Raw genomic sequence first — 14,933 nt, 5'->3', positions numbered from 1 at the left:
GTGAACACATATAAGGTCAAATGACAGCATATTAGGCACATCTGACTTTGCCACTTTCAACAAAAGATCACGTTTTTAATACGTAAAATGCATTTAAAATCATTAAAAATTCTAAGTTTTCTTTTAAAGAAGAAACTGATGTTCTGGTATCTTAATACATTTCTTCGGACATCCTGGCCCCTTAATACATTTCTACTGATGTCCTGGTCCCTTAAAGGGACAGTCTAGTCAAAATTAAACTTTCATGATTCAGATAGGGCATGTAATTTTAAACAACTTTCCAATTTACTTCTATTATCTAATTTGCTCAATTCTTTAGATATCCTTTGTTGAAGAAATAGCAATGCACATGTGTGAGCCAATTACACAAGGCCTCTATGTGCAGCAACCAATCAGCAGCTACTGAGCATATCTAGATATGCTTTTCAGCAAGTGATATCAAGAGAATGAAGCAAATTAGATAATAGAAGTAAATTAGAAAGTTGTTTAAAATGACTTGCTCTTTCTAAATCACGAAAGAAAAAATTTGGGTTTCATGTCCCTTTAATACATTTCTTCTGATGTCCTGGTCCTTTAATACATTTCTTCTGACTTCCTGGTCTCTTAATACATTTCTTCTGACTTCCTGGTCTCTTAATAGATTTCTTCTGATGTCCTGGTCCCTTAATAAATTCCTTCTGATGTCCTGGTCCCTTAATAAATTCCTTCGGATGTCCTGGTCCCTTAATAAATTCCTTCTGATGTCCTGGTCCCTTAATAAATTCCTTCTGATGTTCTGGTCCCTTAATACATTCCTTCTGATGTTCTGGTCCCTTAATAAATTCCTTCTGATGTCCTGGTCCCTTAATAAATTCCTTCCGATGTCCTGGTCCCTTAATAAACTTCTTCTGACGTCCTGGTCCCTTAATAAATTCCTTCTGATGTCCTGGTCCCTTAATAAATTCCTTCTGACATCTTGGTTCCTTAATAAATTTCTTTGGACGTCCTGGTACCTTAATAAATTTCTTCTGATGTCCTGGTCCGTTAATACATTTCTTCTGATGTCCTGGTTCCTTAATACATTTCTTCTGATGTCCTGGTCCCTTAATAAATTCCTTCTGATGTCCTGGTCCCTCAATACATTTCTTCTGATGTCCTTGTCCATTAATAAATCCCTTCTGATGTCCTGGTCCCTTAATACATTTCTTCTGATGTCCTGGTCCCTTAATACATTTCTTCTGATGTCCTGGTCCCTTAATGAATTATTTCCGATGTCCTGGTCCCTTAATAAATTCCTTCTGATGTCCTGGCCCCTTAATAAATTCCTTCTGACGTCCTGGTTCCTTAATACATTTCTTCTGATGTCCTGGTTCCCTAATAAATTTCTTCTGATGTCCTGGTTCCTTAATACATTTCTTCTGATTTCCTGGTTCCTTAATAAATTTCTTCTGACGTCCTGGTCCCTTAATAAATTGCTTCTGATGTCCTGGTCTCTTAATAAATTCCTCAGAGAACCTCTCTCTTCCTCTTTATACCTCAGAACAGCCTCATATATAGCTCAAGCAATGTTAATTTCTTGTAACTCGTTTCTCTTTAGAATATCTGTGAGTGGATTGGAGTCAACCGTCCAATTTTGTAAAACAAAGCCACAAATTAACTCTTTAATCTTTCTACTCCCTAACTTCAAATAAAACCTCTATTATTAAATAGTTGATGTCTTTCTAAAAATATTGGTTTATATTTATTTTTTGTATCCCCAGAAAACAGGAACACCAAGCCAGGATTAAAATGAGGTAAGTATTTCAGCATTTTTATTTTTTTTGAAGTGTTGATGCCCTGAGTGACAATTACATAGTATTTAGACAAAGAGTGAAAGGAAAGTCAGATCAGAGGCTCTACAGTGACGGATGCTACAAGTACCTCATTAGCTTGGCTCTCAGTGCTAAGTGTTTACTTTTGGAGAATCACATGGCATTAGTGTTTTGACAGTAACATTCCGCACACATTTTTAGAAGGAGTGGAGTACTGAAAATGTCTGTTGTGTCCCTACAATGTATTCAAAGTTCTACAAACCATCTCTATAATGATCTTCATTACGGTAACTAAACATTTGTGAAATATGAAACCCACTCTCCCCTTTTGACCTTTCTTCTTAAACCTGATGAAACATGTTCTTGCCATGAAAGACATTTGTTTATTTAAAATTTCACCATCTTTCCCTTAGGACATAGCCATTTCCCAAGCACTCATCTTAAAAGGGGATTTATTGTCAACATGAAAAAGCTAATTGAGGTACTGGAGCTATTAAGTGTAGGTCAACGTATTTTTCCTATTATTGTTCTTAAATTAAAAAATATATACAATGGACCATAAAATTATGGATTTCTTCCCTGGGTGTTTCTTTATATTATTACATTTACCTACCAAAACATAATTGGCAAAGTAGGAGTATTATTACATGTGTCATGGTGGTGAGAATAATAATCAACTATACACATAATAATATTTTGTTATTTCTTGTATTCCACATAAACGCATTATTAAGCTATGCATAGTGCTGATAAACTGATTATGTCTCAGTTACCATACTTACATATGCAGTCTCTTTGGTTCTTTGCAAGCTCAAAGCCAGGTCTGCAGTCACAAGACACCCCACCTTTAGGAGACTCTCTGCAGATGTGAGCACAACCATGCTCCTTGTTCATGCAGCTTAATCCTTCTGAAAAAGTAATATGGGAATTAATTTATTTTGTACATAAAAATAACAGTGTTCTCCACAAAGAATCTTACCAGCCCAGTGGAATTATTAAGCAGTTGGAAGCGACAGTGAAATATTTTGCAATAATATTATTATTTATTTATAAAGTACTAGCAGATTCCGCAGCGCTGTCCATGGGTACAAAGATAAAAAGTACAATACAATATAAGACACCGGACAAACATTTAACAAACAAATACAGGGGGAATTGAGGGCCCTATTCCCGTGGGAACTTACAATCTAGATGGGTAGGAGGGTGAGAAACAAGAAGTTGGGACTGCAAGGTGATAATGATGTTAGTATGGAGTTAGATGAGGGCAACTATTAGGCAAGTGGAATTCATTTGTTACTGATTTGGGCGATAGGCTTCCCTGAACAAAAAGGTCTTTAGGGAGTGTTTAAAGGTGGACAGGTTAGGGTAAAGTCTGACAGTTTGAGGAAGTGCATTCCAGAGGGTTGGTGCTGCACAAGGGAAGTCCTGTAGTCTAGCATGGGAGGAGGTGATGGTAGAAAATGCAAGGAGCAGGTCATTGTTTGATCTTGGGAGGCGGTCTGGAGTATATTTGTTGATGACTGAGGACAGGTAGAGGGGACTGAGTTGGTAAAGGCTTTGTAGGTCAGGGTGAGAATTTTGAATTTATTTCTGCTGTGAATGGGGAGCTAGTGAAGGGACTTGCAGAGAGGTGCAGCAAATATAGAGCGTCCGAAGGGGTGGATTAGCCTGGCAGAGGCATTAAGGATGGATTGAAGGGGGGGGGAGGCCAATTAGTAGGTTATTACAGTAGTCAAGTCTGGAAATTACCAGGGAGTGGATTAGCTGTTTAGTAGTTTCAGCACTCAGAAACGGACGAATTTTGGAGACATTGCATAGGTGGTTGCAACAGAATAAAGAGAGCAATTGGATGTGGGGTATGAAGGACAGATTGGAGTCAAGTGTAACTATAAGGCATCGAACTTGGGGTGATGGGAAGATAGTGCCTTCGCCAACAGTGGTAGAAAAGTTAGAAACCGAAGTAGAATTAGAGGGAGGGATTAGAAGGAGCTTATTCTTGGACATGTTGATTTTTAGGTGGTGAGAGGCCACCCAGGAAGAAATGCCAGATAAGCAGTCGCTGATGTGGGAAAGGACAGAAGGAGAGAGGGAGGGGGTGGATAGGTTGATCTGATGATCATCAGCATAGAGGTGATAGTTGATGCCATAGCTACTTATAAGTTTACCCAGTGAAGAAGTATAGATAGAGAAGAGTAGAGGACCCATGACAGAACCTTGAGGTTCTCCAACTGACAGAGGCAATAGGGAGGAGGCACAAGCAAATGGGACAGAAAAGGATATTTAGAGAGATAAGAGTGGATCCAGGAGAGGGCAGTGTCCAAGAGCCCAAATTTTTCTATTAATTATAAATGTTACTTAAGCTATCCAATGCACAAATGAATTGCATAATTTAACATACATTCATTTAATTATACTTTGCACAACAAAGATTTAAAAATGTAAATGTTTAATATTAAATATTTCATTTAATAATTAGTTTAATATTGTAGCCAGTAAAATCTGCCAAATGTGGTGGCCATTAAATAGATCCTTGGAGAACACTGTATAATTGTATTTTATTTCAAAGTTTTAAATTGATGATTTTCCATGATAAATTATTATTTTGACAGTGTCTGAATTTAAATACAAACATTTAATATTACAAAAAGTATCAAACATTATATACTATACATTAATACTAAGTTTCCTAGATACTTTATAAAAATATCTATTTTTGAACATCAATACGCTGCACCCAATAATCACATAAATACAAACAATGAATAAATGGTGAGGTTTTTTTTTTCCCCGTATTATAAATAATCAGAATTGAAGGATAATATCATATAGTATTGTATAACTTGTTTAAAATTGGAGGTACTTAAGGGGACATAAATCAGGTTGAGATCTGTGCATATCCTAAAAGGGCTAATTAATTAAAAATAGTTTGCATAAAAAAATTGTTTAAAAATTGCTGGCAAGTATTTTATAATAATTTTCAAAAATAAGCAAAATGAATTACATAGCTAAGCTGTCTTGAGCAATCTACTCCACCCTTATCAGTGTTTAGACACAGGAATTGTATTTCAACTGAGTTCACAGCTTCTATGCATGCTCCAGCAGATAATCCCTATGCATTTTTGTATTCTACCAAAACAACAATAGATATAGATACAGCCATAGAAGGAAATGTGTGGGAGGAGTTAGAGCTTTACAATTCAGAAACTAAAAAAAAAAAAGGATTAAAGGGACAGTTTACTCAAAAAATTTCTCCCCTTTAATTTGTTCCCAATGATCCACTTTACCTGCTGGAGTGTATTGAATTGTTTACAAGTAGCTCCTTTACCCTTATATTGGCATTTGAAAAAGTTGATTTAGCCAGTGGTATCCCCACCTATTCTGAAAGTTTGTGGCCGCAGGTCCAAGCTATAGATAAGCTTTGTAAACACAGCCAGCAGAAGAAATTACACTCCCAGTGGGATATAGCAGAGATAAGGTAATAAAATGTTGATTTTCCATTGTTCTCTCCAAGTACTGTGATTGTTTTATAGACAGATATAAGACAAAGAAGCAGGTATATGTACACAATGTGATACAGTAATGAGATCTGATTATACCTACAAGCTCAACCCATTTTATTAGGTTGTGGCTTCAAAACACAAAATCAGAGCTTTAATATACACAAATAAAACTTTAAAACTATTTTTCATACATTTTTTCTCTGCAGTTGGTGAAAAAAGCAATTGTAAACACATTAAGCGAAAAACTATTTTTCAGTATACTGTCCCTTTAATGGCGAGGCAGTATAAATTTGCAGGTAAAGCAATGAAAGAACATATATTTTGTCTCTATCCCAACTTGTTTTATGTCCCTTTAATATATTTTTGATACATATCTTGAATTGTATGGCGTACGGTACTAACATAGATGGTTTTGCATGGAACGTTTTATGCTTTGAGTTTTGGAAGCATAGATTGACCAGTTTGTTTTTGTTTTGTTCTTGTATTTTTTTGGTTTAAAGTTTCAATTAAAAAAAAATAAAAAAATCTGTTTTGCTTGACTTCTGATAAACCGTTTGATAGCTTCTACAGAAATATTGTCAATATCTATTAAATGCAAAACTTCAATTTTGAATGTAAAATGAAACGCTCCTAATGCAATGAAAAAAAAAAAGATGATAGATGTTATATTAAGTATCAAGATGTCAAGAACATTGAGAACCCATCTCAGTAGTTTGTACACAATATTAAGCAGCCATTTAGAAAAAAAGAAAAAGCCTTTAACAGGGATGAAGTGCTTTAGTTTAATTAAAGGGATACTAAACCCAATTGTTTTCTTTCAGAATTCAGATAGAGCAGTAATTTTAAGCAACTTTCTAATTTACTCCTATTATCAATTTTTCTTCGTTCTCTTAGTATCTTTCTTTGAAAAAGCAGGAATATAAGCTTACAAGCCGGCCCATCTTTGGTTCAGCACCTAGCTAGCGCTTGCTGATTGGTGGCTAAATGTAGTCACTAATCGGCAAACGCTATCCAGGTGCTGAACCTAAATGGGCCCACTCCTATGCTAACATTCCTGCTTTTTCAAATAAAGATACCAAGAGAACGAAGAAAAAATAATAATAGGAGTAAATTAGAAAGGTGCTTAAAATTGCTGCTCTATCTAATTCATGACAGAAAAAAAATTGGGTTTACTATCCCTTTAAAGGGATACGAAACTCAGTAGTGCATTGCTGCTGCTGAGGGACATATTCTTTTTAACAAAGGAAACCAAGAAAAACAAAAGTAAATTGATATTAGAAGTGAATTTAAAAGAGTCTTAAAATGTGTGCTCTATCTAAATCATGCAGGTTTTATTTTGATTCTTCTATCCCTTTGTAACTGTAATATAAAATATTTACTTATGTGTAGTAAAAATGCAATATATTTAAAGGGATATGAAACACTGTTTTTTGTGTGTGATTCAGACAGAGAATACAATTTAATAAAATAAAAGTTTCCAATTTACTTCATTCACATGATATTCTGTGTTGAAGAGATACCTAGGTAGCATCTGGATGACAGGTAATAGTGCTGCCATCTAGTGCGCTTGCATATGGATAACATTCTTGCAAAACTGCTGCCATATAGTGCTCCAGACACGTGCACGCTCCTGAGCTTATGTCCCTGCTTTTCAACAGAAGATAGCAAGAGAACAAAGAAAAATTGATAATGTAAGTAAATTAGAAAGTTGTTTAAAATGACTGCTCTACCTGAATCATGAAAGAACATTGTGGGAATTGTATCCCTTTAAGCATATATGACCCATGTAAATTCCCACAGTAATAGGGCCCTTAATTCCCCCTGTAATTTGATTTCACTAAAATGAAGCTGTATAATTTAGGATAAGAGGCTGACCAGACAGAAACAGAGTATAAGATTAAAAATCAGCCTCGCTGGTAGAAACAGCCTCTACAAGTAGATATATATTTTTATTACAGAGAGAGACTACAGAATTTTTTCACACAGATATAAAATTCCAACTTGAAATAGGGAATGTAACACTTTAATGTTCTAATTAGAATTGAAATGTATGTTTTTATGTTTGTATGATTTATACACAAATATAATGATGATACATTGCACACAGCACAGATAGCTTGGTTGTTAACACAGATCACCTTCATGTATGATGAATTAAGTATGTACTTGTCATGTCATTATGAAACAAAAAAAAGCAAAACTATTTTTTTTTTTAATTTTAATAGTCATGTTTCAGAGTTTAGTAGGGGGTTATAGAGCTGATGGGAGCTCTATTAATTTTTTAAAACTTTACCTATAGTGGTTGGCCTGTTTAGGCGGGATAAAATTTGTATTACGCATCTAGCTTAAATATATGACAAACAGTCACTATTAGGATTGTTTATCTCAGTTATAATTTTGACCTTAAAACTATCTGGATATAACAGAGGGTTACTCGCAATTGGCAATTTATTAAGCGTTTTTAAGTGGCAACCTCACAATATTATATTGGGGGAATGACTAGCTTAGTTATACGTATAGCCAGATAGCTGTAGTTTACCGGTGCATCTATCTAACGTTTGCTATTATATAAAATACCTTCCAGTTAGTACCTTAATAGCGCCACAGCTATACTAGTCCAGCTGAAGGTGCATATATACCTAATTTGTTAGAACTAGTTTACTTTTGGCTCACAACAAATGAATTCAGGAAAACAAGTATCCGGTTCTAAAGTAATGTACACAAAGCACAATACTGCATTTCTAGTGTGACACTGAATCACACGAAAAGATCAAACTACTATATGAGAGAACACAAGATACAAAAAATATTACAGTAAGAGGGGCAAACATAAGATAATATCGCAAACAGTGGCACAATATTGCGGCTACATATTTACAATACAAGTTTGTTCCTCTATTACTGAAAAACAAACAGCCAAATGTAACAGGTGATGTAGCTTATTAATCTAATAGCTACAAATATTCAGCATACTCATACTGGCTGAGACATTAGGTGCAAGAAGTGTACTAAGCTATTCATAAGTACACAGTATTAGCATTTGGATTTGATCCAATGAAAGGTACACATATAACCCCTATTTAAGAATAACACAACCATAAGAATTATATATAGGGGATAGTGACGCTAAGACAATAGGGTAACAATCCCAATGCCAAACATAAGACTACTGGTATAATAGACGTACGACTAGCTAGTATAAATAAATCTAAATTATACTTACACTGTATATAAAACCTCAGTGAGTTTGTAACAATTTATGGTGATAATAAACCTACAAAACTGTGGAAATAAGTTGATCTAATGAGATATATAATAGCCATTTGAATGTTTCAAGACATAACCAGAACAATACAGGTTCATATTCTGTCACGTGAAACCACATCTATTCTGAATATCTATATCAACTATACTCCACAATAAGATTTAACAGAAGTGATATTTATCATACAGAGGGTATTTCACAACTGTACTTTGTAGGTATATTTCTGAGGTCACTGAACATCACTCACATTTACCTAAATCCTACAAGCATAAATCAACAACTTATTTAAATAGCCAAACATATGTGTATTTGACACATAAAGATCAACCCTTTATTATCAGTAATACTACTGAATTAAGAGGTCACACTTATAACCCCCTACCTAAACAACTTCCTTCCAAGCACCTTATACATATCAAAGGCTTACAGAGGATTAAGGAAGTGGCCTACCACTATTAGGTTGTTTTTAATTGAGTGTTGTATTTTAATATATTTAATAAAAGTTATATTTTAAATTCCCAATTTCTCCACTATAAGTCCAGGCACAGAGTGCTGTACGTGCAGTCTCTTAGAGAGGTCTCTTCCTCTCTGTTGGTTCAATAGATTACTTAACTGCACAGCACCACCTTTTCTGCTATTACAAGCACAGAAACATTAACGGAATATTAGTAACTTACTGCAATCATAGAAAAGGCTGCCGCAGTGGTGCCACTGTATATCAGTTGTGGTAAAAATGTTTCAGAGTTTGTTTGTTTTTTGTTTTTTTATAAAGCTTTTTATTTGGTCTGCTAGTAATTACACATCAAAAAAACCTCCTTGTTCACCTGATCTGAACCCCATTGAGAACCTGTGGTCCATCATCAAATGTGAGATTTACAAGGAGGGAAAACAGTACACCTCTCTGAACAGTGCCTGGGAGGCTGTGGTTGCTGCTGCACGCAATGTTGATGGTGAACAGATCAAAACACTGACAGAATCCATGGATGGCAGGCTTTTGAGTGTCCTTGCAAAGAAATGTGGCTATATTGGTCACTGATTTGTTTTTGTTTTGTTTTTGAATGTCAGAAATGTATATTTGTGAATGTTGAGATGTTATATTGGTTTCACTGGTAAAAATAAATAATTGAAATGGGTGTATATTTGTTTTTTGTTAAGTTGCCTAATAATTATGCACAGTAATAGTCACCTGCACACACAGATATCCCCCTAAAATAGCTATAACTAAAAACAAACTAAAAACTACTTCCAAAACTATTCAGCTTTGATATTAATGAGTTTTTTGGGTTCATTGAGAACATGGTTGTTGTTCAATAATAAAATTAATCCTCAAAAATACAACTTGCCTAATAATTCTGCACTCCCTGTAGATGTGGGTAATCTGCAAAAACAAAAAAGAAGAAAATCACCTTCCAAGGGTACAGTACCCAAATCTTTTTATTCGCAATGAGCGAATCTCCTGAATTGGTTCTGAATCACTGTACTAACCATAGCTAAGCTTAAAAGCTGTATATATATATATATATATATATATATATATATATATATATATATATATATATATATATATATATATATTAGTATAGTATGAATACAGCAGAAAAACTTGCACTCTCTAGTCTTTTTGAAACAATTATTTACTGTAAAAAGTGACATTTCAGAGACAAAGTATCCCCTTCCTCAGATATATATATATACACATACACACACACTCATAAAAATCAGGACCAAATTCATTTAAAAAGCACCATTAAATTAACTTAAAAATTTCTATTATGTCAGAAAAACTATCAAATAATCCTCATAAACCTGAGTTTCATCATCTCAGCAATTAAACAGGGAGACATTCCAGAGGTCACAATTTACGATGGTAGGTTATAGTGTTTCTGTTTGTGAATTGGCAATAGTGAGTTCAAATGTTAGAGTGTTATTGTGAAATTACCATAGTCAATGAAGTTGCACCTTTTATGTTATGCCCTGTTTAAATTATTTTACGCTAATCCTTATGATTTTTAAGGATGTCAGCTCATCACTAGCCTGGTATACAACCCTTTATTCCTCTATTACAGTTTGTCTTGTTAATATTGTATGCACATTATTATATATGGTCTCTCTACCAAGGCTTAAAGGACAAGTAAATACAGCAGATTTGCATAAACAACAATGGCACAATAACAAGACAATTCAATAGCACTTAGTTTAAACTTAAAATGAGTAGTATTTTTTTTTCTGTCAATTATGTCTATTTCCACTCCCCCCTGTATCATGTGACAGCCATCAGCTAATCACAAATGCATGTATGTCTATTCTATGACTTCTTGCACATAGTAGTTGCTGGTGACTCAAAAAGTATAAATATAAAAAGACTGTGCACATTTTGTTAATGGAAGTAAATTGAAAAGCCTCTTAAGAATTAAATGCAATGTCTGAACCATGAAAGTTTTATTTGACTTGAGTGTCCCTTTAAAAGGGACATACAAGTCAAAATTAAACTTTCATGGTTCAGATATTGCATTGAATTCTTAAGAAGCTTATCAATTAACTTCTGCTATCCAATGGCCTTTGTTGAAAAGCATACCTATATAAACTGCTGATTGGTGTCTACATATGTCTTTTGTCATTGGCTCGCCAGATGTGTTCAGCTATCTCCCAGCAGTGAATTGCTGCTCTGGAGCTAACTAACTATATGTTTAACCATGTTGCAAACTCACAGTTATATGTAAGCATCAGCGCAATGATAAAATGCTTTTACATGTTAGGGCATTTTCTTTTTGCACTTGGATGTTAGTTCAATAAGCAGGTTAATATCTTACTACACTGCACACATTTGCTCTTTATTTACAATCCTCTAATTAAAATAAAAGAAAATGATACTTCAACATTCTTCATATAAAACAAAAGGTGATTAGGGTTACAAAGAAACTGCAGATAGGAAACCGGAGCGTTGAGGAGCAGGAAGGGTGTCATGTGACATGCTGGGTTTTCTGTTGTTTTTAGTCTTGTAGACAAGCTCATAAAGACATCTTGTTTCAGTTGTCTCTAGGACGTTAACAAGCTCTTCACACTTTTTTTAGACTTCATTTTCACCAGCTAAGATAGCTCAGTCACTGTTTTCTTCCATTGGTTAACCATTGTGTGATCTCTGCCCTTAAACTATCATAAAACTTGTCTTTGTTCTCTACAGCTAACCTTATAAATCTGCCAGTGATTTAAATGCCAGTATTTAATGTCACTTCACAGTACAGAAGAGACCTTGTGATTGACCCATATTCTGTTTGATTTCAATGAAACGTTCTATAAAATATGCGGTTTGTATTCATGCAACAATACATGACAGTTGCTATACACATTACAGTAGAACATGCCAACATTTTTATTATTGTAAATAGTGTGTATCAGGGTAATTTACACAGAGCTCCGAAACACGCTGCATTTAAAATTATTGTCATTGTGCATGTAAATATGAAGACAAACTAACTTTAGAAAGAAACATTGATTGATGTATACAACGGACTATTATATTGAGATTCCATTTTCAGGTATACACACTTCCTACTTTTTATTTATTTATATTATTTTTTATTTATTTATTTTTATTGAGGTGAATGAACAGGCAAATCATATATAACTGTGTCCATACATAAATATGTTGTCACAATACATACTAAAAAGCTTGAGAAACTGCTTAGATAATGCCAGAAAATCACATAAAAAAATCAAGCAAATTAAAGGGACACTCAAGTCAAAATTATACTTTCCTGATTCAGACAGAGCAGCAATTTTAAACAGCTTTCCAATTTACTTCCATTAACAAAATGTGAACAGTCTTTTTATATTTACACTTTTTGAGACACCAGCTCCTACTGAGCATGTGCAAGAATTCACAGACTATACGTACAGTCATGGCCCAAAATATTAGCATTTCTGTCAGATAATGCACCACTTCACCCAGAAAATAGTTGCAATTACAAATGGGTCATGGGTCTTACAGCAGGACAAAGACCCAAAGCACAGGTCAAAAAGCACCCACAAATGATTTAGGACAAAGCGCTGGAGAGTACTGAACTGACCAGCAATGAATCCAGATCTCAATCCCATAGAGCACCTGTGGAGAAATCTCAAAACAGCAGTTGGGAAAAGAAACCCTTCCAATCTGAGAGACCTGGAGCAGTTTGCGAAAGAAGAGTGGTCCAAAATTCCAGTAGAGAGGTGTAAGAAACTCATAGATGGTTACAGGAAGCGATTGATTTCAGTTATTTTTTACAAGGGGTGTGCTACCAAATATTAAATGAGGGTGCCAATAATTTTGTCCAGTCCATTTTTGGAGTTTTGAGTGGAATGTGTCAGATTTGGCTTTTTTTCTCTCCACTTTTTTGTGTCATGCCAATGCAAACAAAAGAAATAAACATGAGAATGCCTAAACATCTGTAATTGCAACAATTTCTGGGCAAAGTGGTGCATTATCTGACAGAAATGCAGGGGTGCTAATATTTTTGGCCATGACTGTATATGCATGTGTGATTGGCTGAGGGCTATCACACGATACAGGGGGGGAGTGGGAATATAGATAACTTTGAAATCTGACAGAAAAAAAAATCTACTACTGATTTTAAGTTAAAGGGACAGTCTAGGCCAAAATAAACTTTCATGATTCAGATAGAGCATGTCATTTTAAACAATTTTCCAATTTACTTTAATCACCCATTTTGCTTTGTTCTCTTGGTATTCTTAGTTGAAAGCTTAACCTAGGAGGTTCATATGCTAATTTCTTAGACCTTGAAGGCCACCTCTTTCAGAATGCATTTTAACAGTTTATCACCACTAGAGGGTGTTAGTTCCCGTATTTCATATAGATAACACTGTGCTGGGAGCAGGCACTGATTGGCTAAACTGCAAGTCTGTCAACAGAACTGAAATAAAGGGGCAGTTTGCAGAGGCTTAGATACAAGATAATCACAGAGGTTAAAAGTATATTAATATAACTGTGTTGGTTATGAAAACTGGGGATTGGGTAATAAAGGGATTATCTATCTTTTAAAACAATAAAAATTCTGGTGTAGACTGTCTTTTTAAGACTAAGTGCTATTGCATTGTCTTTTTATTGTGCATTTGTTGTTTATGCAAATATACTGTATTTACTGGTCCTTTAAACTTTTTCATATTATACCATCACTGAAGCATATCTAAAACTTTAAGGAAAGATAACCTTAACTGAAAAGTAAAGGTCTCTATTGGGCCCAAAACCTACTGTATATTCCAAACACAAAGGGAAATATCAGCTATGAACCATAAACGGCGACTATTGGACCCATGAAAAACAAATATTCTTTTCATTAACATGTGAATCATAGTTCAGCAAGGGAATACTAGTACATGAGTCCAATGTGCTTTAATATTGGAGCAACAGTCCCATAAGGGGGTTAAGGAGGAGAGCCTTGGCTACTATACATGTAGAACACACAATATATACACCTTATACATGTAGAACACACAATATATACACCTTATACATGTAGAACACACAATATATACCCCTTATACATGTAGAACACACAATATATACACATTATCCATGTAGAACACACAATATATACACCTTATACATGTAGAACACACAATATATACCCCTTATACATGTAGAACACACAATATATACCCTTATACATGTAGAACACACAATATATACCCTTATACATGTAGAACACACAATATATACCCTTATACATATAGAACACACAATATATACACCTTATACATGTAGAACACACAATATATACACCTTATACATGTAGAACACACAATATATACACCTTATACATGTAGAACACACAATATATACCCCTTATACATGTAGAACACACAATATATACACCTTATACATGTAGAACACACAATATATACCCTTATCCATGTAGAACACACAATATATACACCTTATCCATGTAGAACACACAATATATACCCCTTATACATGTAGAACACACAATATATACCCTTATACCTCTAGAACACACAATATATACACCTTATACATGTAGAACACACAATATATACACCTTATACATGTAGAACACACAATATATACCCCTTATACATGTAGAACACACAATATATACCCTTATACATGTAGAACACACAATATATACACCTTATACATGTAGAACACACAATATATACCCTTATACATGTAGAACACACAATATATACTCTTATACATGTAGAACACACAATATATACCCTTATACATGTAGAACACACAATATATACACCTTATACATGTAGAACACACAATATATACACCTTATACATGTAGAACACACAATATATACACCTTATACATGTAGAACACACAATATATAACCTTATACATGTAGAACACAC

At 34.3% G+C, this 14,933-nt stretch overlaps 1 protein-coding gene across 1 annotated transcript in view; it reads right to left on the bottom strand.

The window, feature by feature from the left end:
* The window catches only part of SCUBE2 (signal peptide, CUB domain and EGF like domain containing 2), a 246,157-nt gene that overhangs the window by 149,990 nt on the left and 81,234 nt on the right, over positions 1 to 14,933 (bottom strand). Inside the window, exon 5 of the mRNA XM_053720602.1 lies at positions 2,573 to 2,698. Coding sequence (XP_053576577.1) covers positions 2,573 to 2,698 — 126 coding nt within the window. The remainder of the gene's footprint in view (positions 1 to 2,572; positions 2,699 to 14,933) is intronic.

Source organism: Bombina bombina, chromosome 7, assembly GCF_027579735.1.
Source record: "Bombina bombina isolate aBomBom1 chromosome 7, aBomBom1.pri, whole genome shotgun sequence".
Classification (NCBI taxonomy): domain Eukaryota; kingdom Metazoa; phylum Chordata; class Amphibia; order Anura; family Bombinatoridae; genus Bombina; species Bombina bombina.
The sequence above is the reverse complement of the archived record's forward strand: the minus strand, read 5'-3'. Positions and strand labels throughout refer to the sequence as shown.